Source organism: Bombus fervidus, chromosome 12 (genome assembly GCF_041682495.2).
Source record: "Bombus fervidus isolate BK054 chromosome 12, iyBomFerv1, whole genome shotgun sequence".
Lineage (NCBI taxonomy): Eukaryota > Metazoa > Arthropoda > Insecta > Hymenoptera > Apidae > Bombus > Bombus fervidus.
The window spans coordinates 10,031,100-10,053,916 of NC_091528.1; the positions used below are offsets into that span (position 1 = coordinate 10,031,100).

The 22,817-nt window shown below is 37.9% G+C and overlaps 1 protein-coding gene across 7 annotated transcripts in view; it reads right to left on the reverse strand.

The window, feature by feature from the left end:
- LOC139993116 (E3 ubiquitin-protein ligase Rnf220) overlaps nucleotides 1–22,817 on the reverse strand; it is a 223,253-nt gene that overhangs the window by 157,274 nt on the left and 43,162 nt on the right. For 6 of the 7 annotated variants that reach the window (XM_072014557.1, XM_072014558.1, XM_072014563.1 and 3 more), the window contains one exon: nucleotides 13,134–13,271. The exons of the other annotated variant lie outside the window; for it this stretch is intronic. In XM_072014557.1, coding sequence (XP_071870658.1) covers nucleotides 13,134–13,271 — 138 coding nt within the window. The remainder of the gene's footprint in view (nucleotides 1–13,133; nucleotides 13,272–22,817) is intronic. 7 annotated transcript variants of the gene reach the window in all.

Genomic DNA, 22,817 nt, shown 5'->3' on the forward strand with positions numbered 1-22,817 from the left:
CGATATACAACAATGCGTATATTGTGCTGTCTAGTGTAAGTCAATTTTATTCCAATGTAAATCGACAGATCCTTATCGAGATGCGTATCGGTTGAAACATATCGACTAACAAAATACGTAACGTTAACGTCTCTGTAGTACGATACAAAAAACATCTGTGGTAGAATATGAAAAATATACTTTAAATCGAAAATCAATTTTTTCTGGTTTTTTCAAACGAATATTGTTCGTTCGTTTGTATACGTGACATCGTTGTATTTTTATATATTAGGTTGTCCGAAAAGTTTCTATCGTTGTACGTGGAAATAATAGGCGCACAAGGTTTTTTGTTTTATATTATTTTGTCGAATTACGTACAATCTATTTTGTATAATACCGTGACGTTTCAGAGACTTGGTTTCACGTTTGTACGAAGGTGCACTGTTGTAAAAAAAACACGTTTGCGAGAGAAAGATACTTTTCGGACAACCTAATATAAACAATTTTAATTCTTCAACTTGGAAATAAATTTCTAAATTTGTCTTCGCTTTCCCAATTATCTTCATAAAATTATGAATTCGCGTTAAATAGATTTCCTATGTAAATAATTAATTTTTATTGGAATATACGCTTCTCGTACTTTGCATATTAAAAATCTGAGTATTTCGTCAAGTTGCGTGGCAGGTGAAATACTTGGAGGGAAGTAGAGGAGGAAGAGGCGCCAGGCAGTTCGATATTTTAATAAAGAATATTGCAGAAGGTCGCAGCACACTTACTTAGTCACACCGAACGATTACGATAAATTAACAGATCTCGTCTTATTCCCCGTCGTCTGAGAAGAAAATAGCCGTGGATTCGCTGTAAGTCTCTTCCCCCTTTCCAGCTACTTTCCCGATTTTAATTACCAGTTTAATTAGTCCTGGCCAAAGAAATCCAGTTCATCGTTCGTTCGATCGTCTTATAATTACACGATACATTACCGAAATTTTGATATTTATTCGATGCTGCTTTTTATCCGCCAATTTCCATTTGCCTCATTTTTTAACGCGAAACTTTCCTTCCAAAGTTCGGCCATTTAATTCTCGATAGTTTTAAGAACAAAGAAACTGCTTCTATAATTTAAGCGTAATACTTAAAAGAGAAATCAAGTCATTTTTGAAGTTTTGTTGCCACGCTGCAACGAATCCTCCGCGAGTCTACGTTTACGCGACACGTTCTTGCTATTTTTGCTCGTACGATATTACGCACAATAGCGCGACAGAAAATTTTGCGATAGAAAAATGCGGACACCCGGTTTATCAGAGAAACATAAAATCAGGAAATAATAAACGTTGGAATGGGAAAAATTTCGCATGATTATCGGGCAATAAGAAATAGCAGGAACATTTTGGTGGAAAAAAATCCGCCATATCAGGTATTCTAATGATGGAGCGAAAAGAAAAATTACCGAATGGTAAATAAAATTCGATAAATTCGTGGGATTGATGCAGTGAAAAATGAAAAATACGCGAACAACGTGGCGAAGAGTACTCGAATAGCCTCAGCCCCGTTTACAAAACCTGTCTGTAACGCGCACGATTAAAAACACGTTGCATAGCAAAACTCTGCGGTTCATTTTAATGCGGGTGAAATGCAACAGAGCAAAAACTGCAGCTAAAATATGCCGGAACGATGCATAATGCATTCTGCGATAAAATATGAATTTATGCGCGTGCTGAGTTGCACTGTTTCGATTCGATCGACGATTACAAAGCTCCTCTGACCTCTGTAACGCGTGTAATTTTCACGGAATAATTCCGATTAAATTTTGAACCGCTCAGGATACGCACGCACAAATATCATCAGCGTAATCCATCGAAAAATACAAAGCGCGCACTTTTGTTTGTTATTCTCTCTCTTGTATTGGCAAAAATGTGCCGCAACACGTTTCTCGTATCTCTTTTTCCTCGTTGGTTCTGCATGTTCTTTCGTTTTAAATATTCCTCCGATCTACATTTAGTAGCGGAGCAAATAAATATAAGAATTTTGACAAATGCTTGGGAATAATTAGAAAAATAAAAAATAAACGAACAACCGTTGAAACGAATTTGTCCCAACGATTATCAAATTCTTCTTCTCATTTCTCTCTTCTTTCCTTCAGATTTCGATAATGCTACATTACGTAGACAGCGCTGTTAATAGGTTACACGGTTTATCCTGTACGAAATGTTTCGCGTGTTTCCATAGACATGGATTACGCATGCTGCCATTATATCTCATGGTACGTGAAAATGCTTCGAATCTATTCGCAGAATGTCCTAAAATATTCCTAAAATACTTTATTCGACAAAATCCTACGCTGAATTTTATCCGACAACCTAAAATACTCTTTTTTTTTTTTTTTTAATAAATCCATTACAAACTGTTGAGAATTTCGGATCTTAATAGCCGAGATAATGGTGCTTGAACACTAAATTTACACTTGGAATCTATATTAGAACAGTTATATATTGCTGGAATACAACGATATTTCACGCATGGGCACAAATACTCTTACGAAGACACCCACACAGGCACTTGAACAGGACACTTACACAGCTCATACTCATTACTGTATAGAGAGTGGGGTTCAAAGTATTTAAGGGATCATGGGTCACTACCTAAGTCTAGTCTGAGAGTAACTGGCCGACAATCAACAATCTTCATACGTTGTTAATCATATCATTCGCTTATATACATCTGGTTCTGTAGTTCTGTTTAATAAATATCACTGAATATTATTTTAACGTAAATATCGTGTCCTCCACAGATTATTAATCTTAACTTTAAGATTAAATTCTAACATATATTTATTTGATAAATGATTGCAATGATATTCATCGATACACACTTGCACGCGTCTCAGCATTTTCTTCCGTACCCGACTGTTAACCGACTCGACGGTTTACGTTCGTTTGTTTTCGAGACGCCGCGTACACAGATGCTTCTACACACTGATATTCACATACAAGCATCTAACCTGTTGAGGTTATTAGATGTATGTGAATACAAAGGAACGCGTGGATAAATTGTAAGGTCGAAAATAAATATTTTCAAATACTGAAGTGTAAATACAAGTCGGAATATAATACGAGCTGATCGAGATCCGCGCGTTAGCAGTGTTACCCTATAACTGAGAACCCTGAAGCTGTAACGTCAAGCACGTCACATTGCAACCGGATGTCTACACATCCTTGCCGCGTACCCTCGATATTCTTAAGGACCCACCATAAAACCATTTTCATAGTTAAGGTCCTTCAGGCAAAAAACAAGCGTTCTTTATAGCTTTGTCTATTACGGGAAGATACGGGAAAGTCAGTTTTTCTCTCGTTTAGGTATCTTCCGTTAGCAACTTTCTCTCAAGGACGATTAGCATCCTTCCTCATCCACCGACCTAGAAAATCAGTCAATTGACATCGAAGTGTATTTCCCTCGCTCTCCTAATGAAAACTTATCCTTAACAAATCAGCTCTTTTCGTGTTCTTAGACCCTCACATCGCTGGCTTTCCTCTGCCACGACATCGTCGCTAAACTTCACCGATTCTCTAACTTCCGAACGGTCAACGTCATTTTACCGCGTCTCTACCCTTGGTGTAATTTACACGTGCCAACTCGGTATATACTAAATTGTAACTATTAAATACACAGTAAAGTGCGATAAGAAAAAAGAAAGTTAATAGTCGTGTTTCGGCTCAACCTTATATTTTCATAATCTGAGTTGTGACTGGTGATTTTACGTGACAAAGGCAACGTCGCCTATCTACTGTTTATGGTTTGCCTTCGACGCAGTCTTTTGTCTATACGCTGTCGATGGCTCCGGTGGTCGAGAAAACTAAAGACCAGATGTATAGCTTTCTTTTCTTCTCTTGATGACCACTTCAACGTAGAATTATACATATCTCGATAGAGACATTTACCGGAGAACTACGACGCAAATAACAGCAAATAAGACAAATTAAGAATATATTGTGTTGGCAAGCAAGTGTGTCATTACCACCTAATGACAAAATCCGCAATCACTTAGTTTCCAACCCAATAGTATCCACAGCATCGTCGTTTGCCTCTACTTTCCGACGCACAGCGTTGATCAAACGGCTCGGCAAACGGCTGAATCGCGAGTCACGTAACAACCGATGACTCTCCAACGATAAAGAGGTTGCCCGATTGAATTTCAACGAAAGAAATTTCAGCGAAATAAATAAAGAGATACGAGCGTGGTTGGAAGAAGCGTGAGAAGAAAACGAGATTTGACGAGAAGCCACAAAAGCCGGTGATTCGGTGCAACGCGATTACCGGCAGTACACCACAGTGTACTAGGAAAGGCAGTAACTCGGGACGAAAACTGGCCACGAGGATATTAAGAAGCAACATGGTCGCCGTTAAAATTTATATATTCCTCGGCTCCATTGCCCACTAACTGCGGTACACCTTTAAAAATGCCTCGCGTGGTCTACCAAGCCGGAAGGCGGCCCGTGAACCGGCTTAATCGACCATCTTCTCGCGCTGTACCGAAAAATTTGCCGCGCGTAACATCTACGACTTTTCTTAAGATCGCCAAAGCCCTCGCGGAACACTAATAACCCTCGTCAAAGCTTCTAACGTCCGGTTTATGACGCGACCGGTCTTTGCAGATTTTTCGCCCTCCGAATCTTCCGCCTTATTATTTTCCCTCGCTCTTTGATATTATTTACCACGTGCAGGAGGAGTTTGATCGCACGAAGAAATCGCGACCAAGTAATTCGACGATTTCGACGAATCAGAGTTGCGTTACAACGTGTTAACCCTTTGCACTCGGAATTTTATTTCAATTTCGTTAGCAGCCGTTGCCAGCGCTTTTTAGTGTTTCGCTTGAGATTTACTTTAATTAAAAAATGAGACGATTTAAACAAATAAAGGAAGAAAGAGATTCGCTTAAATACCAGTTTTAATCACGCTGTTGTTGCATTTTGTAATTTTCAAGCGTGTGATGCATCTTGAAACAATTTCCAGAATGCGATCCTGCTTTTCTTTCGCGCGTTTCACAAAACAAGATGCGACTGAAAGAATGTCGAGTGGGACTCGACAAAGGAGCTGCTGAGATAAAAACTGACGTTGAGTCACACTCGACGTAGCAGTGCAAAGGGTTAAACGTTTTTCTATTTTTATTAGCACCAACCATAAGCTTTTACGATAACGCGAAGTTTCAAGGTTCGAGGATTTCGTGGCTTTTGGAATTTATTTGGAAATTGTTACGAGATCTCGCGAGTTCTATCTTCCGTGCTATTTGTCTATACAGGTACGCTAAAGCGGTACTTGTTGATTAATTAATAATTAGCGATAAAAGACGTAATGAATGCATCGAGCAACGTGACAAACTACGAAAAGCTGATTCCATTTATGTGAGAAGTAAAGATAAAAAAAAAAAAGAGAGTATTTATCTTTTGGGTTATTCGCGTAAATTTTGACAAAATGTAATCTCAACAGTTTCAAGTGTTATGAATTTCCAACATATTTCGAACATATAGCTATCATCGTGAAAAATATGGAAACTGTTTCTATTTCGTATAAAACACCTCATTTTTGTTATCGTGAAAATTATTTTTAATAAATTTCCTTAATTTCGTGTCATCGATACAATGTTTTTTACTGATTATTTTATCACGTGCATTTTTCCCCCCATCATTGATTTCCGATTAAAATCTACGTACAGAGTATCTATGATATCTTTTAACTTTCTGTCGATTGGAAAAAAATTCCGGAAACATGCGACGTATTAAGTAAAACGTGTCTCTGGAATTAAAAACTCTGGAAATGAAGATTTATTTACGTACGTCATAATCGACAGGAATTAACTACTTTTATCAATCCCTGTTAATATATGTGCGACACGACGCGTTAGAAATGTATCTTCCGAATCGACTGATAAATTTTTGTCACCAGCAATGCATGGAAATAATATTTCTTCGTTCGTAAGTGTTTTTCTTCTAATTGAAAACTTCGTCCTGACTGAAAGTGTGTCGTAACGTGGAGGGCAAGGACTATGAAAAAGAGAAATATAACGATAATAAATAATCAGAAACTGCATGACACGTTATTATCAAGCAACTGCAGTTTTACCAATAATTAATTTATCGTATCGTTAATTTAATTTCCTTTTTTTTTTTTCATCTTACTATTTACGTAAAAACAAATAAAACACATAGCTACATATATACACGTATATACGAATGCGATAGATTGGTATCGATTCTAGAAGAGATAGTAATTAATTTGCAATCGAGCATCGCGGTAAAGAGGAGAACCGTGAAATATTCATTTTAATACATAGTATATTGTGTCAAAGGTTAAAAAAATTGGATGAAAAATAATTACAGGTGCGCCGGGATTCGACATAAACACAAGCGCGTTTCCCCTCTAACAGATATTAAGATTGATTTCAATTATCATTCATGGTGTTACGCAAATTTATACAGAAATAAAAAAAATGGCAACAGTTTACAAAACACGGTAATAAAACGAACGCGACTGTTTAAAATGAAACACGATTCGTTGGAATATTTATTTAAAACCATAACGTTTAAAAAGCATCGGAACACGGTCACAGTAGAAACATATCGAACCAACAATATTAGCTATATAATTGAATATTGATCGAGGTGCTAAAAGTGTTGGCAATGTTGTTAAAAATGAATTGAACAGTGAATAGGATCGCGTAATTAAAAAATTGCTTTTTAAATACTATTTTATCGCGCCAGACAATATCTACGTATTAAAATGAAAATGAACAACTACTACATATAACAACTATACTTTTTTTTTAATGCAGTTAATCATAGTCCATCGTATTTATTATCTTTGTACTTGTGCATGCGTACTTGTGTTCGTTCTAATAACTCGCTGCTTAAATTTCCCTTTCGAAATGCACGGTCAAATTATTAACTTCGTAACAAAACGTTTAAACGTTTCTTAATCTCGTTTGCATTTTTTATATCGTTTTCCTGCAGCGTGTTATATCGTGGAAAATAAATTGCCCTCGTTCTTCCATTATCGTTCTATTCATCGAGATGTCTGGATAAAAATAAGACGAGTGGTTTAATCGTCAACAGTCTGTTGAACATTATTCTCCTTTCTTATCTATTTATTTCATTTCTACGCTCTTTATTCTTTATTCCCAAGGTCGACAGTAAACACCCTATCCAGCCTGCCACGGAATATTTAATTAGTTTTTCGAGCAGAGACAGTTGCCGTCCATAAATGTTAATTGCAGATGAAGTGGTAATAAGAAGCCCCCTAGTCCTCGCCGAGACACCCTTCTCGCACCCCTTAATTCTTACACCGCTTAACGAGTACCCGCAAATATTATGCAAGGAAACCCACTGTACAGACATTTTTCTCTCGTTTACGACCTTCTGCGCATCTCGCAAAGTGCACAAACGCGGACGTTATCAGCGATCCATTGAATATTTCATTAAAATTATACCCTACGATTAATTTATTTCAATCGTTATGGGTTTTCGTACGTATCAATCAATTGGTAATGATGGAATTCGTTTTGAACGGAACCAAAGACGCGAAATTGATGTACCAAAGAGGATAAGTCTCAGACATTTTTCTGTCCAACATTTCAATTTTTATCTCTGTCAAATAATCCAAGTTCAAGTCGAGGTCTGTGTCGAGTATAGTTTTGGTTTCAATTCTAATTTACCGAGATTATAAAATTGAGAAGATGGTTTTGCAACGAGAATAGTTTTTAGATAAGATAAGATAAGATAAGATAAGATATTGTAAGGGTAGCTGTAACAGGAAACCATTCAAAGTTAAAAAAGATCGCAAGTCTGAGACATTTTTCTGTCCAATATTTCAATTTTTATCTCTGTCAAGTAATCCAAGTTCAAGTCGAGGTCTGTGTCGAGTATAGTTTTGGTTTCAATTCTAATTTACCAAGATTATAAAATTGACAAGATGGATTTTCCGACGAGAATAGTTTTTAGATAAGATAAGATAAGATAAGATAAGGCAAGATATTGTAAGGGTAGCTGTAATAGGAAACCATTCAAAGTTAAAAAAGATCGCAAGTCTGAGACATTTTTCTGTCCAATATTTCAATTTTTATCTCTGTCAAGTAATCCAAGTTCAAGTCGAGGTCTGTGTCGAGTATAGTTTTGGTTTCAATTCTAATTTACCAAGATTATAAAATTGACAAGATGGATTTTCCGACGAGAATAGTTTTTAGATAAGATAAGATAAGATAAGATAAGGCAAGATATTGTAAGGGTAGCTGTAATAGGAAACCATTCAAAGTTAAAAAAGATCGCAAGTCTGAGACATTTTTCTGTCCAATATTTCAATTTTTATCTCTGTCAAGTAATCTAAGTTCAAGTCGAGGTCTGTGTTGAGTATAGTTTTGGTTTCAATTCTAATCTACCGAGATTATAAAATTGACAAGATGGATTTTGCGACGAGAATAGTTGTTAGATAAGATAAGATAAGATAAGATAAGATAAGATAAGATAAGATAAGGCAAGATATTGTAAGGGTAGCTGTAATAGGAAACCATTCAAAGTTAAAAAAGATCGCAAGTCTCAGACATTTTTCTGTCCAATATTTCAATTTTTATCTCTGTTAAATAATCCAAGTTCAAGTCGAGGTCTGAGTCGAGTATAGTTTTGGTTTCAATTCTAATTTACCGAGATTATAAAATTGACAAGATGGATTTTGCGACGAGAATAGTATGTTAGATAAGATAAGGCAAGATATTGTAAGGGTAGCTGTAATAGGAAGTCATTCAAAGTTAAAAAGGATCGCATTTAATCGTGTGGATCGGAAATAAATAACAAAGAATACATTTATTTCTGCAATTATTGTCAATTATAATATTGGTGCTAATTTTGAGGTGCTTTACAATATTGTACAGTTGCTCGTATTTTAACATTCAGACTATCTGTATATTTGTTTCTTCGTACGAGGATATTTTCATAAAAGACAGAAAGAAGAAGATGGTCTCGGATGTGAGAAACAAAGAGGACTTTCTTTTCGTTGAAAATCTATCGCGCGCTTAAACATCGTTAAAAACAAATATTTTATGCATTTTCAAACTGCGACAACTGCTTCGTATAACAAGCGACGTATTTAAATTAAATTTGAGTAACTAACCAAAACAATATATTCGTGTTCTTCTTTTTCTCAAAGAACACGACGAGATCAAGAATCTACGAGAAACAAAATGTGCGCGTTTCTTTAATGCAAAAGAGCGTGCGTTTCTTGGCGTATTATAGTCGAATCGGAAAACTAAAATTGGAATAATATCGAAAGATACAGGGAAACGTGCAGCAAGCGACAGATTCGGGGCGCGATCGCTGGAAAAACCAAAATCTCCCGTCTGTGTATCGTGAACGCTCTTAGCCAGCCAGGACAGGGTCGAAATCGTGGAAAAATCGTTTGAAGCTACGAGGCGAGAAGAGAGAAAAGATGCGAGAAAAATCACTGACGATCCTCGGTGGGCGATAGAAGGATGGGGATATGGCCAGAGGGGTCGTAGTAGCAAAGGCAGAAAGAACGGAATTTAATTAAGTAAAATTACTGTCGCGCGAAGAGGCGAGAAGCAAACGGGGCGAGGAGGACCACGGGGTGAGAGGATGTTGGCCGAAAAGGTGGCGATGCAAGACGTTACATGGAAACCGGCGGAGGGGAAACGGCAGAGAGACCGGCATAATGATCTCATCCCTCGATAAAAACCTAGTAATAGAAAGTAAACGAATTCAAACAAGGTGGAAGCTGAGCTTATTCTTTTCTTTCTTTAAAGCTGCTCCGAAGAATCAAAAAACAGTCTTTCTATTTGTAATTTTTTAGTTAAGTTACATTTTGTCAAAAATAAACAAACGTCCGTATAATTATCAACGATGGTATAGCTATAGTTTTATCTTTCTTTGAAGTTTAACAGGTTTCGATATTTCGAACCATCTAACGCAAATTTTTCGTACAATCGTTCGGCTGGTTTCCTAATTTTTAGTATTCTTCCTCGCTGAACCTGCTTGTTATATTTGTTGAGCTTGAAGTCGACTGATTGAACAACGAGTGGATGAATTTATAATATTCAAGGATACAATAATATGCACCTCTCCTTATTTACAATAATTCTGCGTAATAGCAGTCTCCAGGTCACGGATGTGCATAAATAAATATACAGAGTTTTTCTTCAATTAATTACTTCAACAATATTTATTAGTCCAATGACGTTTCACGATACGCGATGAACTTGATTATTTCATAGAAAATTAAAGTTCAAGTGGAATTTTAAAATACAACTGCATCTTGTTATATTGGTTTTAGCCGAAGAGAAGAAACAATTGGTAAAATAAAGAATAATATTTTCGTAGTTTCGAGAGGAATGAAAATATAGTTGATGAAAAAATACACACGTTTATCGTAGCCGAGCATATTCACGATCGTATTAGGCAGAAAAGGAAGAGAGCTAAATAGGATCGGCGGAATTACCCGCTCCGTCTCAACCGGAGTACAACCAGGAACACACGCGTTCATCCCGTTGGATCCATGCAATCACGCGAAACGACCATTTACGCCGCGTTTATGAAAAATAATATCTCCTCTCCGGTAAGATCCTCGTCGTCGTTTCAGCCGCAGGAGACGATCGAGGAGAGCGAAGAAAAACCCGAAACGAGTCACTGTTCGTCGTCTTTGAAATTCACCTCTCATAGCCGAATCATGTGCATCCTAGCGAGTTATCGTCGAATACATAATTTAGAAGCCAGAAGGGGACTCTGTGTTTCCAGATCGAATTTTTTCGCCTACTTTTGCTTCACTCTTCTCATTACTTCTCACATGAAATATCGCTTTCCTTCGGAATAGAATTACTTTGCAAGCTGTATCGTTAAATCGATCGTTCTACGCTTTGTTGCTTCGCAGTTTCCAAAGAAGAGAAATTAAAATTTCTACTAATTAATTTTCAGTACAATATTCCTTGATTGATTGGACAAAATATTCCATCCGTCGTTTCGAAACTGAAGAGACAAACCGAGGTCTTTTATTTTTCTTCGATATATTTTTAAGTATTCGGTTCCATATCTATTTAATAATACTAACAGCTTTTAATAATATAATTCTATTTGAAAAGTAAAAATCACGGAAACCACGACATCTCAAAGTGTCTTAAAAAAAAAAAAATAAAAAACAATGCCAAGTAGGAAATTTTAACTAAAAAGAATAGACAAATTTTCGTAGAATTACGTATTCGAGAATTTAGGAGATAGGTGTAATTTTCATGCTACTCGCAGGTGTTTAGTCGTAACGTAGATGCTGTACGTAGCCGACGTTTGACCAGACTGCAGTCGGCTGACGAAAGCGCAAGCTCGTTTACAATTGGTCTTGTTAGATTTGTGGACACGAAGATGAGCATAGCTCGTAGGCTTAGTCCGTGCAAACGCGCAAGTCGATCTTGCAGCTGGATTTCGGGGATCGATGGCCGACTTTAAGCACAGCAGATTCGCGGCAATGAACACTAAAATCGATATCCTAAGCCGAAATTCATCAACGAGACGATATCGACTTTGAGAAGGACCCTTTAGATTTCAGATTACAGCTGTTCCGTGCATCCGTGTTCGAGTAAATGGCGAACAATTTATCGAGTTACTTCTCGCCAGCCGAAACCACCAAAGCGACTACTTCTTTTTTATCTAAATCATTCGCATTGTTGAAAATTTGCTAGCTTTATATGAAATTTATTTTGCTTAAATCGTTTTAAAAAAGTTGAATAAACCGTAGGATGGACGCGATGACTGGTGATAGTCGGCGTGTTAAGAAGGTAATAGTCCTCGTTTGGGCAATTGCTAGAGTCGCTGTTAGCCAGCAAATACGTGACAGTAAATTTTTGGCTAATCTTCTAACTCTGCCATGCCGCATTACCCTACCGATCGAAGTTTGTTAAGCCTACTATATATCAGCACTCTGTTGGGAAATGTTAGAATTTGACGACGCACAGGCTTAACGTGATTTGTCGATTCCACGACATACAACGCTTGCTAGGTGCTACGACGATCGAATTACCTGCGTTTAATCGTTGTTTAGACGAGTTCGAATATCTCGCCGATGATCCTCTTGGTAAATAAGAATTCGTTCGATTTCATTATAAAAATAAATCTTCTCAGTATACGTTCGTTATGTAATTAAGCAGCATAATAAATTGAAAACGGGGTTAGTTGTCCATCAAGCGAAAATCGTAATTGTCAGTGGTTAATATAGATATTTGTCGAAGAAATAGTACTTATTTATAGATCCTTCGAATCCCAGATAGAACTACTCGATTCCTTTTGCATATTCTATTCGTAGAATCGTTCGATTTTCAGGACAGCGTTTAAGTCGTCTGTTACAGGAAGCATCGCGATCTAGCGCGAATCTTTGCAAATTCTTATCATAGCGAAAAATATAGCCTACGCGTATCGTTTATTGGTAAATTCCTATCGTCTAAATGGTAAACGAAATTTGTAATTCCGATCGACGAACAGCCGAGTAAATGGATTTTCAGAAAGTTTGTTTAAACGATATTTTAACAACTGGAACTCTCTTTGAAAAATTTAAATATCAATCGATTTTCACTTAGATTCTAATTCATGTAGAGTACCGCACGCCTAAACTCGATACGAAGTTAAATAGATCTTTTTTCTTGCAAATAAGGAGACAAACGTTTAAAAATCGCCCAAGGAAATGGCAATTTGATACTGGCGAAGATATTAGGTTGTCCGAAAAGTTTCTTTCGCTTCGTAAGGTAATAATAGAAGAACGACAATCTCTGTTTTATATTATTTTATTGAATTAGGTATCATCCACTTCGTTCTATTATTATGTTCGCGCATAATTCAATAAACTAATATAAAACAAAAAACATTGTCCTTCTACTATTTCCTTATACAACGAAAGGAACTTTTCGGACAACCTGATACATTGTGTCGGCAACTAAGTGATTGCGGATTTTGTCAATATCACCTAATGACAAAATCCGCAATCGCTTAGTTGCCAATCGAATAGGAAGAAGCAACAACCTTAGGGATGAAATATATTTAAATAGAAGGGGGGTAGAGGGTTGTGTGGAAGAGATCTGTTCTATCTGAGATCGTAGAGGCAATGAAGATGGCTGGTAGGCCTACCTTGGTCGAATACAAGGCAGCGGGTGGTCTTGGCAGCGAGTCCCGGGGGCAGAGCGAACCTGTAGGCCGGGCCCAGCGACAGCCCTAACCCCAGCCCGAGCGCCTCCGCGCCGCATCGGCCCCCGAACACAGGCCCCACTAGAATCACCCACATAACAACGGTCATCAGTCATCAACATCATCTATGCATTATAATATATATTATACAGCGGTCGTTATACATAGTATACACATTTACATCTATAGAGTTCATGCAAACTGTTTCGACAAATGTTAACATATTGGTTATTGTAACATTAATATATATATATATAGTGTTTTTGGAGTTTTGAAGAAGATTGTTAGAACTCTTTCTGCATATTTTTCAAACAATTATTATATTACGTGTGTTATTGCTCGAAAGTTTGGAATTATTTCATGAAAAAGGAACTTGGGTTCTTTTTATTTATTTATTTATTTATTTTTTTTCTTATAGAAAAGTGTGAACGAATATTGGAGATTTAATAAATCTTAACGTTAGAAGTAATAGTTTTGTCGTCTGACAAGTACTTTTGAAATTATCATCGGAAAAGAACTATTATTCGATTTAATAGAGTTATACGTGTTTCTCTGAAGCTGAAAGTTTACTGGTAAGAAACTGCTGTTAAATACGTGTTTCAAATATGTTTCTCGAGTGATGACACGTATCGCAATAGGAAATTCCACGGACGTTAAAAACGTGCGCTTATTAGAGAACTTTGGCTTGAGTTTGAACTTGAACTTTGATCGTTCCAGTCAAAAGTAAACGATTATTAATTTATTGCCAAGTAATATCGACATTAGTACGTGGTCGTTGCTTTCACGAAACATTATATTGGTTTTTAGCATCGAGTCAGCACGTGGCATGGGGTTGATTACGAAAGACCCTTTTTCATCCGAAGCAATCCTATCGTTGCAATTCATATCCACCGAATTAAAGCCACGATCGATGTTCTTCGCTATTCGTTTGTTAATAACACACAGAAATATCGCATTCTCCTTAACAGCTGTATGTAACGATCAAAATTCCATGGGAAAATGCACACAACCGAACTACGAATCGAAGAATGACATACGATATGCGAGTTATTCCTTGAAATAAATCTCTCGCTGACTCGAAAAGCGTTCCAGACGATTAATTATATGTCGATACAAAAGCGGAACGCATCTGTTAAAGGAACAATAGCAGAGAGTTACTTCCGTTTAAAGAAGAGGAACAAAATGATAGAAAAAAAAATCTTGCTGCAATTCGACTAAAATTCACCTGTCTCTCGTTGCGTTAATCAAGGATACAAATAAAAGACGATAAAAGATAAGATGCAGTGTGGATATTGCACGGACCTTGCTCTCGTATTGCCTGTAATTATGTTCGCGTAGAAGGGAAGTGAAAAAAATTGAAGAGAGAAAGAAAGTAGACGAAGAAAGGGATATTTCCCGTTGGGAAAAAGTATTCTCTAGGTTCGGTAGATAGAAACACGTAGCCTAATATCGTGCCTAAGCCACAATCTAAATTCATGTTCGGAGAGGATAAATGCAGCGAGCATAATGCCAGGGGCTTAACACACTTTTAAAATTCAGCCTTTGAGATGCAGAACGCGGAGGTTCTCTTTCTTCGTTCCTTCCCCTCTTCCAGACTTTCGACTTTAGTAGCTTACACACTGATTAAGACACCCGATACAATTAGGCGGCGAAAAGAACCTCAAAGACGGTTCTCTTTACCTGCGCCTTTTGCCCCCTTAGTCGCCCGTATGAAAAATTTAACGGTCGCGTTAGCAACAAAAAAGCTTCTCCCGCTGCTTAAGAAATTTGACAGCAATCTTCTGGAACTTCGTTCTACCGAAAGATACTCGCTTAAACGCCAACCAAGTTTCGTTTCCAAACGTTATTTCTATTCATTCGTCGTTTTAAACCCTGTTCATACCGAAAAGAGGGTGACTGTTCGCGTAGAAATAATTAAAACTGAAAATGAGGAATATTCCTAATATCGGAATATTTGAAAAGTTCATTGGGAAATGCGGAAGAAATTTATCAAAGATATCGTATCTGTGTAGTAGAATTAAGATTTGTCTATTAAAGGTTTGTCTATTAAATGGCAACGTTGTGTACATTACTTAACAAAGTATTGTATTCATTTTGTGAAAATGTATGGTTCTTTAATTTTCCTTACACGACACGAATTTTATACAACCGTACAATTTTAGAGGTTTGAACGGTTCTTTGCAAAGTACATGGACCAAAACTTGTTCTTCTCTTGTATCGAACATCGTATACTGTGTTTGTATTGTATATTGCACAAAGTATTGTATTCATTTTATGAAAATGTATTGTTCTTTAATTTTCCTTACACGACACGAATTTTATACAACCGTACAATTTTAGAGGTTTGAACGATTCCTTGCAAAGTACATGGACCAAAACTTGTTCTTCTCTTGTATCGCACATCGTATATTGTGTTTGTATTGTATATTGCACAAAGTATTGTATTCATTTTATGAAAATGTATTGTTCTTTAATTTTCCTTACACGACACGAATTTTATACAACCGTACAATTTTAGAGGTTTGAACGATTCCTTGCAAAGTACATGGACCAAAACTTGTTCTTCTCTTGTATCGCACATCGTATATTGTGTTTGTATTGTATATTGCACAAAGTATTGTATTCATTTTATGAAAATGTATTGTTCTTTAATTTTCCTTACACGACACGAATTTTATACAACCGTACAATTTTAGAGGATTGAACGGTTCTTTGCAAAGTACTTGGACCAAAACTTGTTCTTCTCTTGTATCGAACATCGTATAGTGTGTTTGTATTGTATATTGCACAAAGTATTGTATTCATTTTATGAAAATGTATTGTTCTTTAATTTTCCTTAAACGACACGAATTTTATACAACCGTACAATTTTAGAGGTTTGAACGGTTCTTTGCAAAGTACATGGACCAAAACTTGTTCTTCTCTTGTATCGCACATCGTATACTGTGTCTGTATTGTATATTGCACAAAGTATTGTATTCATTTTATGAAAATGTATTGTTCTTTAATTTTCCTTACACGACACGAATTTTATACAACCGTACAATTTTAGAGGATTGAACGGTTCTTTGCAAAGTACTTGGACCAAAACTTGTTCTTCTCTTGTATCGCACATCGTATATTGTGTTTGTATTGTATATTGCACAAAGTATTGTATTCATTTTATGAAAATGTATTGTTCTTTAATTTTCCTTACACGACACGAATTTTATACAACCGTACAATTTTAGAGGTTTGAACGGTTCTTTGCAAAGTACTTGGACCAAAACTTGTTCTTCTCTTGTATCGTACATCGTATATTGTGTTTGTATTGTATATTGCACAATGTATTTTCCACAAGGGGCAATTTTAAAGAATTTTGAGTTTAATGTTCTTTCATAAGCTCCTCTATATACTTTTCGTCGTTGGCTATGTGTATGTATTGCGAATTAAAATTTTCTGGGTGTTGATAAATAATTATAAGAAATTGAGACGTACAATGAAAAAAGGATTTTCATTTTTTTGAGTTTAACCCGTTCTATACTGTTTACAGTTATAAATAAAAATTAAAAATGACACAGAATAGAAGGAAGACTAAAAGAGCCTTTTAAGTGAATACGCGAGAAAATATAAACTTACTACGCTATATATCGAAAAGTAAAAGTTCATTTTTGCAGAAACGCTGAAACTTGACGATTCCCATTTCTCCCCGTGAATCTTTCGTTCCTATTTCTTCGCCTTTTTTTTCGCCTTTCTAAGCTTTTACACTCCTTGATACTCCCAACGTCAAACCTACTCACTGAACCTACACTTTGATTTTCAACGATCGAAAACCCAGCACCGAACCTAAATCGATATTTAACGAAATCGACACACTTGGTACAAAAATAATGGTTAACACTAGAACAACCGATAGTTAACACGAAGCTGTTTCTACCGAAACCAGTGAAAATGGCTGGTCTTCGAAAAATACCTAATAATAGAATAATTATTACTTTCTTACAGAAGCAATTCCATGTTATGTACCATATTTTTGGTATCATTAATCCATCTAGGACCATCGTCCCGAAACGAGGATCGACGCATTTATAAAATTGTAGAACCAGTCATTTTCACTGGTGTGGCATTTCTAATGTTAAACAACGAGCTTTGAATCGCAATGTCTGCATGGATGAAACGGAGAATCGCTGGTGTAAGGTACTTTTATGGGTAAGAAAAATTCGATGTACATGGTGAAACACGAAGCGGACAGACAGGCTGATACAGGGTGTCAGAAATAGCCGAGACGAGGAGGTAGGGTAGAAAGCGAATCGACTAACAGTGCAAACAGGCAAGGAACAACGTCAGTCCTTGCACCGAAGCTAAAGCAACGAGTCTCGCTTTCTCGATGAATTATTCAAGGTTCTTGATCCGGTCTCTCAACCGTATAAACCGACAGACGGATTCCCGTCCTCTCAATCGACCAGCTACCGATTTTTTCCTTCTTCCAGCTCCGTTTTCTCTCTTTCTCTCTCTTCATTCCCCTACGTTCTGACAGTTCTCTCCCTTCTTGCGAGTATGTCGACCAGATTAAGATCGCAGAATCGGCTGTCAGCTGCGGTGATCACGATGCGCAACAATCGCACGGTTCAGAATCGTTTTGTGCGCCATGTTAGGCAGTCTGCACTGTTTTCCCAAGTTCCACTTTTGCTTCAAGCTTCTCCGTTTTCTTCTTCTTTTCCGTCGTGTTCTTCTTCATTCATACGATTCTACGTCGATTTATCGTGAGACGATGGATCATTGGACATTTTTCTGCAAATGCAGGCAGAATCGACGCTGGATGAGAGGTCGATGATTGTTTTCGTGCGAAAGATTACAAAGACGAATTGCAATAATTAAACCGATTTTAAGAAAGTCCGTGTATCGATTAGATCTTTATTTGAAGGAATTTGAAAGCGCAAAGATGCGTGAAATGCAACGTATTATGCAAAGATATAGAAAAATATATTTGGTACGATTGTACTAATAAAACTGTTAAGGTTATTGGATGTATGTGAATACAAAGGAACGCGTGGATAAATTGTAATTGTAATACAATAATTTGTATTGTAATACGGTAATTCGGAATACAATATGAGCTGATCCAGATCCGCACGCGTTTCCCTATCACTGAAAAACCCTGAAGCCAACGTTGCGTGTGTACCGCTTATGGTTTGCCTTCGACGCAGTCTTTTGTCTATGCGATTTGTCGATGGCTTCGGTGCTTGAGAAAACTAAAGACCAGATGTAGAGTTTTCTTAGAAGTGGCGACCACTTCAACAAAAACGAACCAGATATATTACAAGGAAATCGTCGCTAAAAATCATAATTACTATTAATGGAGCTTCTATGAATGGGAGAAACTGAAAACATCGTAGAAATATCCGATCAAGTGGATGCTCGTCTTCGTGATCGCCACGCGATACAGCCACTATCGTTCGCCAGTATCGACGTGTGACTTAAAAAAGTTCATTGAAATTAAAAGCAGTAACGACATTTGAATTTTAAGAAAGTGCAATTAACAAAAATGTCAACTACATTTCGATCCAAGCTGTAGCAAGTTTCTACAGCAACAGTGTGAAAGGATGGAACGCAGAGATAACGCGATTTCCGTGGTTGCTGTAGAACATCTGAAATACGATTCAACGCCAATGATCTGCACGTCCTGCGGATGCACCAAAGTGCAGATGGAACAACGACGAGGCTCTACGTGCGTGAAAAGACGAGGTCGTTCTCTCGCAAGAATGAACATCGCATGGGAGGAAGACAGTTCGGTTACTCTGTCAGAGAACAAGTAGTAGAGAACGAGACGTTCAGACTGGAACCGGAGAGTGGATTGCGTTGCGACGAGTTAGCCGGCTCGATTCCCGGCGTGAGACTTTTTCAGCTACGGTACGATATCGAAATGAAGATATATGCGAAGAACGGAAAACAATGATAACAAGGTAGAAGAGAATCGAGAAGCAGCGTTCAACGTCGCAATAATTTGTTGCAGCATATTTCTTCCATGACAAAAGCCGATCAAATAAAAATCTATGAAACGATTCTACGATATAAGAAATACACGTAGGTAGATACGCGCTTCGCATCTTCGAAGTTATCGATCGTATCGTAGAAGAAAGTTGGACAAATTTCCTGACGACGAAAGCTGACGAAAGAAAGATTTACAAATCGATTACTGCAACGCACGATATACGATATACGTTTTGCATCTTAGAAACTATTGATCGTAGTTCTTTCACTGCTATCGGCAAGTATTCGAAGATTTTGGTCCATGTGGTATAAAAAATTCGTTTAAACGAGAAGATATAACGATACTGGAATTTGAACGTGTTAGAATTTAATCTTGAAGTTAAGATTAATAATCTTTGGAAGACGCAATGTTTGAGTTGAAATAATATTCAGTGATGTTGTATATACGCGAGTGATATGTTGATTGTTGGCCAGTTACTTTCAGACTAGACTTAGGTCACTACCTTGACCCATGATCCCTTAAATATTTTGAGCCCCACTCTCTATACAATTAATGAGTATGACCTGTGTAAGTGTCCTGTTCAAATGACTGTGCAGGTGTCTGTGTAAGGGTATTGTACCTATGCGTGAAATATCGTTGTATTCCAAAAGAACAAACCAGTGTACAATCAGATAGTGAACTGACGAGTATCGCCCGTTTGGCAAAATCGAGTTATACTACGCTTTGAATTTCCTATAAACGCATTTGCTAATTTTACAGTTTGCTGTATTTCTATGTGACGTCTATGCGCAACATATAGCGCAGTGAGGAAAGTTATTGGTTCTTCGATCGGCTGCAAGTCAGAATGATAGAACGAAGATGGGAAAGGTGGACAAGAGCCATCGAAGCTGTTGGATGATAATCGACGTCGATTTTCACTGTAACAGCCGGCGTGTATCGATTGTGGAAAGACTAATGGCCAACGTGGTTAACCGTATTATCCCGCGGCGGAAGTCCGCCAGTTCAAACGGGGACATAAATAGCGGCGGTTCCCGAATCGTCCGTTTCAATATTAGTTTAACAATCACGGCTACAGAATCTGATACGAACGTCATGCTTCAACTTATTAGCGTAGCAAGATGCGTTCACGATCCTGCACAATTTTCCAAAATTTCCTTTCGCGTCTACGAATTTCCAGCTTTCCAAGGAATACGCGTGACCAAATGTTAACGAATCAACTTGGACAGCACCACGTAGACCTAGTCGGAGTAAGGAAAATTTCATACGTGAACGTGCGTTTGTCGTTAGAACGTTCAATCCTATCTATTCGTCCTATTCGTGCGATTTCAACGAAACTCGACGTTCTACGAACCTGCAGGAACTATTAGGTTGTCCGAAAAGTTTCTTTCGTTTTATGACGAAATAATAGACGCACTACGTTATTTGTTTTACATTATTTTGTCGAATCACGTACGATCAATTTTCTTCTGTTGAGATAAACACCGTGAGATTTCACAGACTTGGTTTCACGTTTGTACGAAGGTGCATTGTTGAGAAAGACATTTTTCGGACAGCCTAATAATACTTGGATATTTGGAAATTTTTTAAAAACTATTTCCAAAGAACCCATGTGTGATTGGCAGAGATCAAAACGACGATATTAAAAAACGTTGGATATACAGAGAGCTATTATGGTATAGATCAAGGCGCGGTATAAGAAGCTCAACTCGGTGTATCGTCGGATCTCTTGGGAATAAGGAACGAGACCGAGCAAGATTGTGGGATTCTTTATTAATTTTACAACTTTTTCATAAAGCAAAGCGAGGCCAGCATTTGATATACTCGCGCATAGTTTAGTGAATATTGACGGGCAGGATGCCTTTACTCTGCCTTTCCACCTCTTATACCCCAACCTTCTGCTTCTGCCTGTTTCTGACAACGTTGATCCTGGTCAGCCACACAGTTTCCCTGCTTTTTCATAGAAATTCCGGGGATTTTTTGGTGTCCTAACTCGTAGCAACCGAGCAGATTGGCGATCGAGCGAAAGTAAGAGATGACGGAGAATGGCCCCAAAGTTTCTCAGGGCGTTCAAGTTTCACGGTGGTTGATATTTCATACAGAGTGTGCAATGGGGTACCCCTTCGTTGTGTCGACCTGTCCAGTACCTAACTTTGCCTATATTGTTCACGTATTATTACCGTGTCTCCTCCACCGGTGTATACCCCATCGAGTAAAGTGTGGTTTCGCGTCCGGCTACAAACCTTCGACTATAAAGCTTCCCTAGACGCGTCTCGTTCCTTCGTTTTCCTTTTCATTTTCGTTGCTATCGCGCGTCCTGAGATGTTTGCGCCAACCGAGGTGTTTCTTCATCGAAACTGTACTCGACCGAGCGAAGCTTGCGTAGAATATCGCTGCTGAGTAACCAGAGCGAACTATAGGAATCAATGATGAATCGATAATCTTGTTTTACGACGCACGTCGCGATAATCTTATTTTACGATGTTCAAAGTCTATTGAATGCACACTGGATTATACTCGATAAATATCGGTTTCAATAAAACTATCAACGATGAACGTTTCAAAGAGTCGATCGTTCGATCATTAACGCTAAGCGAATTTTATATATTTCTTGCCAGATCCACCATGCATCGAGATACACCATAAATATTCTATTATATATGTGTTTTACGCGCATGTTCCTTTTCTCACAACGTAATCCAAGTTTCGTTCGTTGTAACAATACCGTGTGCCAGTCGACGCGATAATAGCGCGATACTTCACGTACAAACGAGAGTAAGTGATTATCCTGGCATCCTAAAAACTCGTGAATTTAATTAGAGGAGACAGGATGAGTATCGGGGAAACGAATAGGAAAAGGGAGAGACAGAGAGGGAGAGATCGTTTTAGCCACGTTTAGTCGTTTAGTCGTTTAGATAGTAGGCATCATTAGCGTCAAGCGGTACTCGAAGGATTTCGCAAGATCGTTCGGAGCTCGAGGAACTCGGGGAGCCTATGGAGCAGCTCGTAAAGTAAGTGGCCTGGTGTCGCGAGGACAGCCAGAGAAAATACAAGCCGAGTCAAACACAAGCCGCCTGTGTCCTCTTTTGCATTAAACGCGCATTCCGTGGCAAACGATTAAGACCTAAGAGAAACCGCTTGTCCGAGCCACCGTGGCTCGAACGGACGAATGAATGTCCTTATTGTCCTACCGTGAGAACTCCAGGCACGCGCTTCTCACCGTGAATTCGATATAATTAAATAAATTATACCGGCCTGCGACTCGCCTTCACGCTATCCTCCTCGATTCTACTATACAGGGCGTTTCTCGTTTTGCCAACCAAACATTACCAGTAGAGACTGCGAGTGTCTGTGCAATTCTAGACGTTTGCGAACCTGACTGATAAATCGAAGAAACGGAATCTAAGTAAAAATCTAGTTTATGTATTATACAGGGTGCTTCTATTAACTCGGACAGACTGTAACCTCGCTGCAGGTGAAGTTAGAGAAAAATCTTCCACCGTTGTGCTTCCTCGCAGATGCAAAGTGCACTCTTTTACGAAATGTATCCAGGTGCCTGGGTGGGACGAACGATGCAACGAGGCCAAGTCTGAAAGATATTCCAATGTCGATTTCATCAAATCCAACGCACGAAAGACAAAGAAGACGCAAACACGAAC